Source organism: Eimeria mitis, genomic scaffold (genome assembly GCF_000499745.2).
Source record: "Eimeria mitis Houghton genomic scaffold, Emh_scaff882, whole genome shotgun sequence".
NCBI lineage: Eukaryota > Apicomplexa > Conoidasida > Eucoccidiorida > Eimeriidae > Eimeria > Eimeria mitis.
Genome location: NW_013576489.1, coordinates 3,880 through 4,466, shown reverse-complemented (window position 1 = coordinate 4,466; position 587 = coordinate 3,880). Strand labels below are relative to the sequence as shown.

The following is a 587-nucleotide window of genomic DNA, read 5'->3' as shown; positions in this document are numbered from 1 at the left end:
AGGGTTTAGGGTTTAGGGTTTAGGGTTTAGGGTTTGGAGTTTCGCGCAGCACAGCAAATTCGTTTCAGCAGAAGCGCTACAACTGGGAAACCCTTTCAGGTGTATCTCCCCTCTAAACCCTAAACCCTAAACCCTAAACCCTAAACCCTAATAGTAAACCCTAAACCCTAATAGTAGATAAGAGGGCATTGATATAATATCTAGCGAGGGTTTAGGGTTTATTAGTGAGGGAATTTTGAGCATATTAACATATCTGTGTAGAATGAGGGTTTGGGGTCTCCGAGGGTTTCACACCAAGGGTTTAGGGTTTAGGGTTTAGGGTTTAGGGTTTAGGGTTTGCATGCAGAAAGGGTTTTTAAGAGAGTGGGGCTGAAACTCACTGCAGCAGAAATCGATAGAGTTGTTTCAGCTCGCCCGGGAGCAGCAGAAAGTATAATACTTCGTTTCAAGCAACGCGTAAACCCTAAACCCTAAACCCTAAACCCTAAACCCTAGACACTAAACCCTAGGGGGTTATGGGGACTCCAGTCTTCACAGCTCTCAGCGCTGCGCCCCGCTTCTCGCAAGGGGTCATACAGGCATATGGC

General features: G+C 46.5%; 1 protein-coding gene across 1 annotated transcript in view; it reads left to right on the top strand.

Annotated features, from left to right (window-relative positions):
* EMH_0024480 (uncharacterized protein) overlaps positions 1-587 on the top strand; it is a gene marked incomplete at both ends in the record, with an annotated part of 2,080 nt that overhangs the window by 1,127 nt on the left and 366 nt on the right. The window contains 2 exons of the mRNA XM_013502307.1: positions 50-99; positions 347-456. Of these exons, the coding sequence (XP_013357761.1) occupies positions 50-99; positions 347-456 (160 nt within the window). The remainder of the gene's footprint in view (positions 1-49; positions 100-346; positions 457-587) is intronic.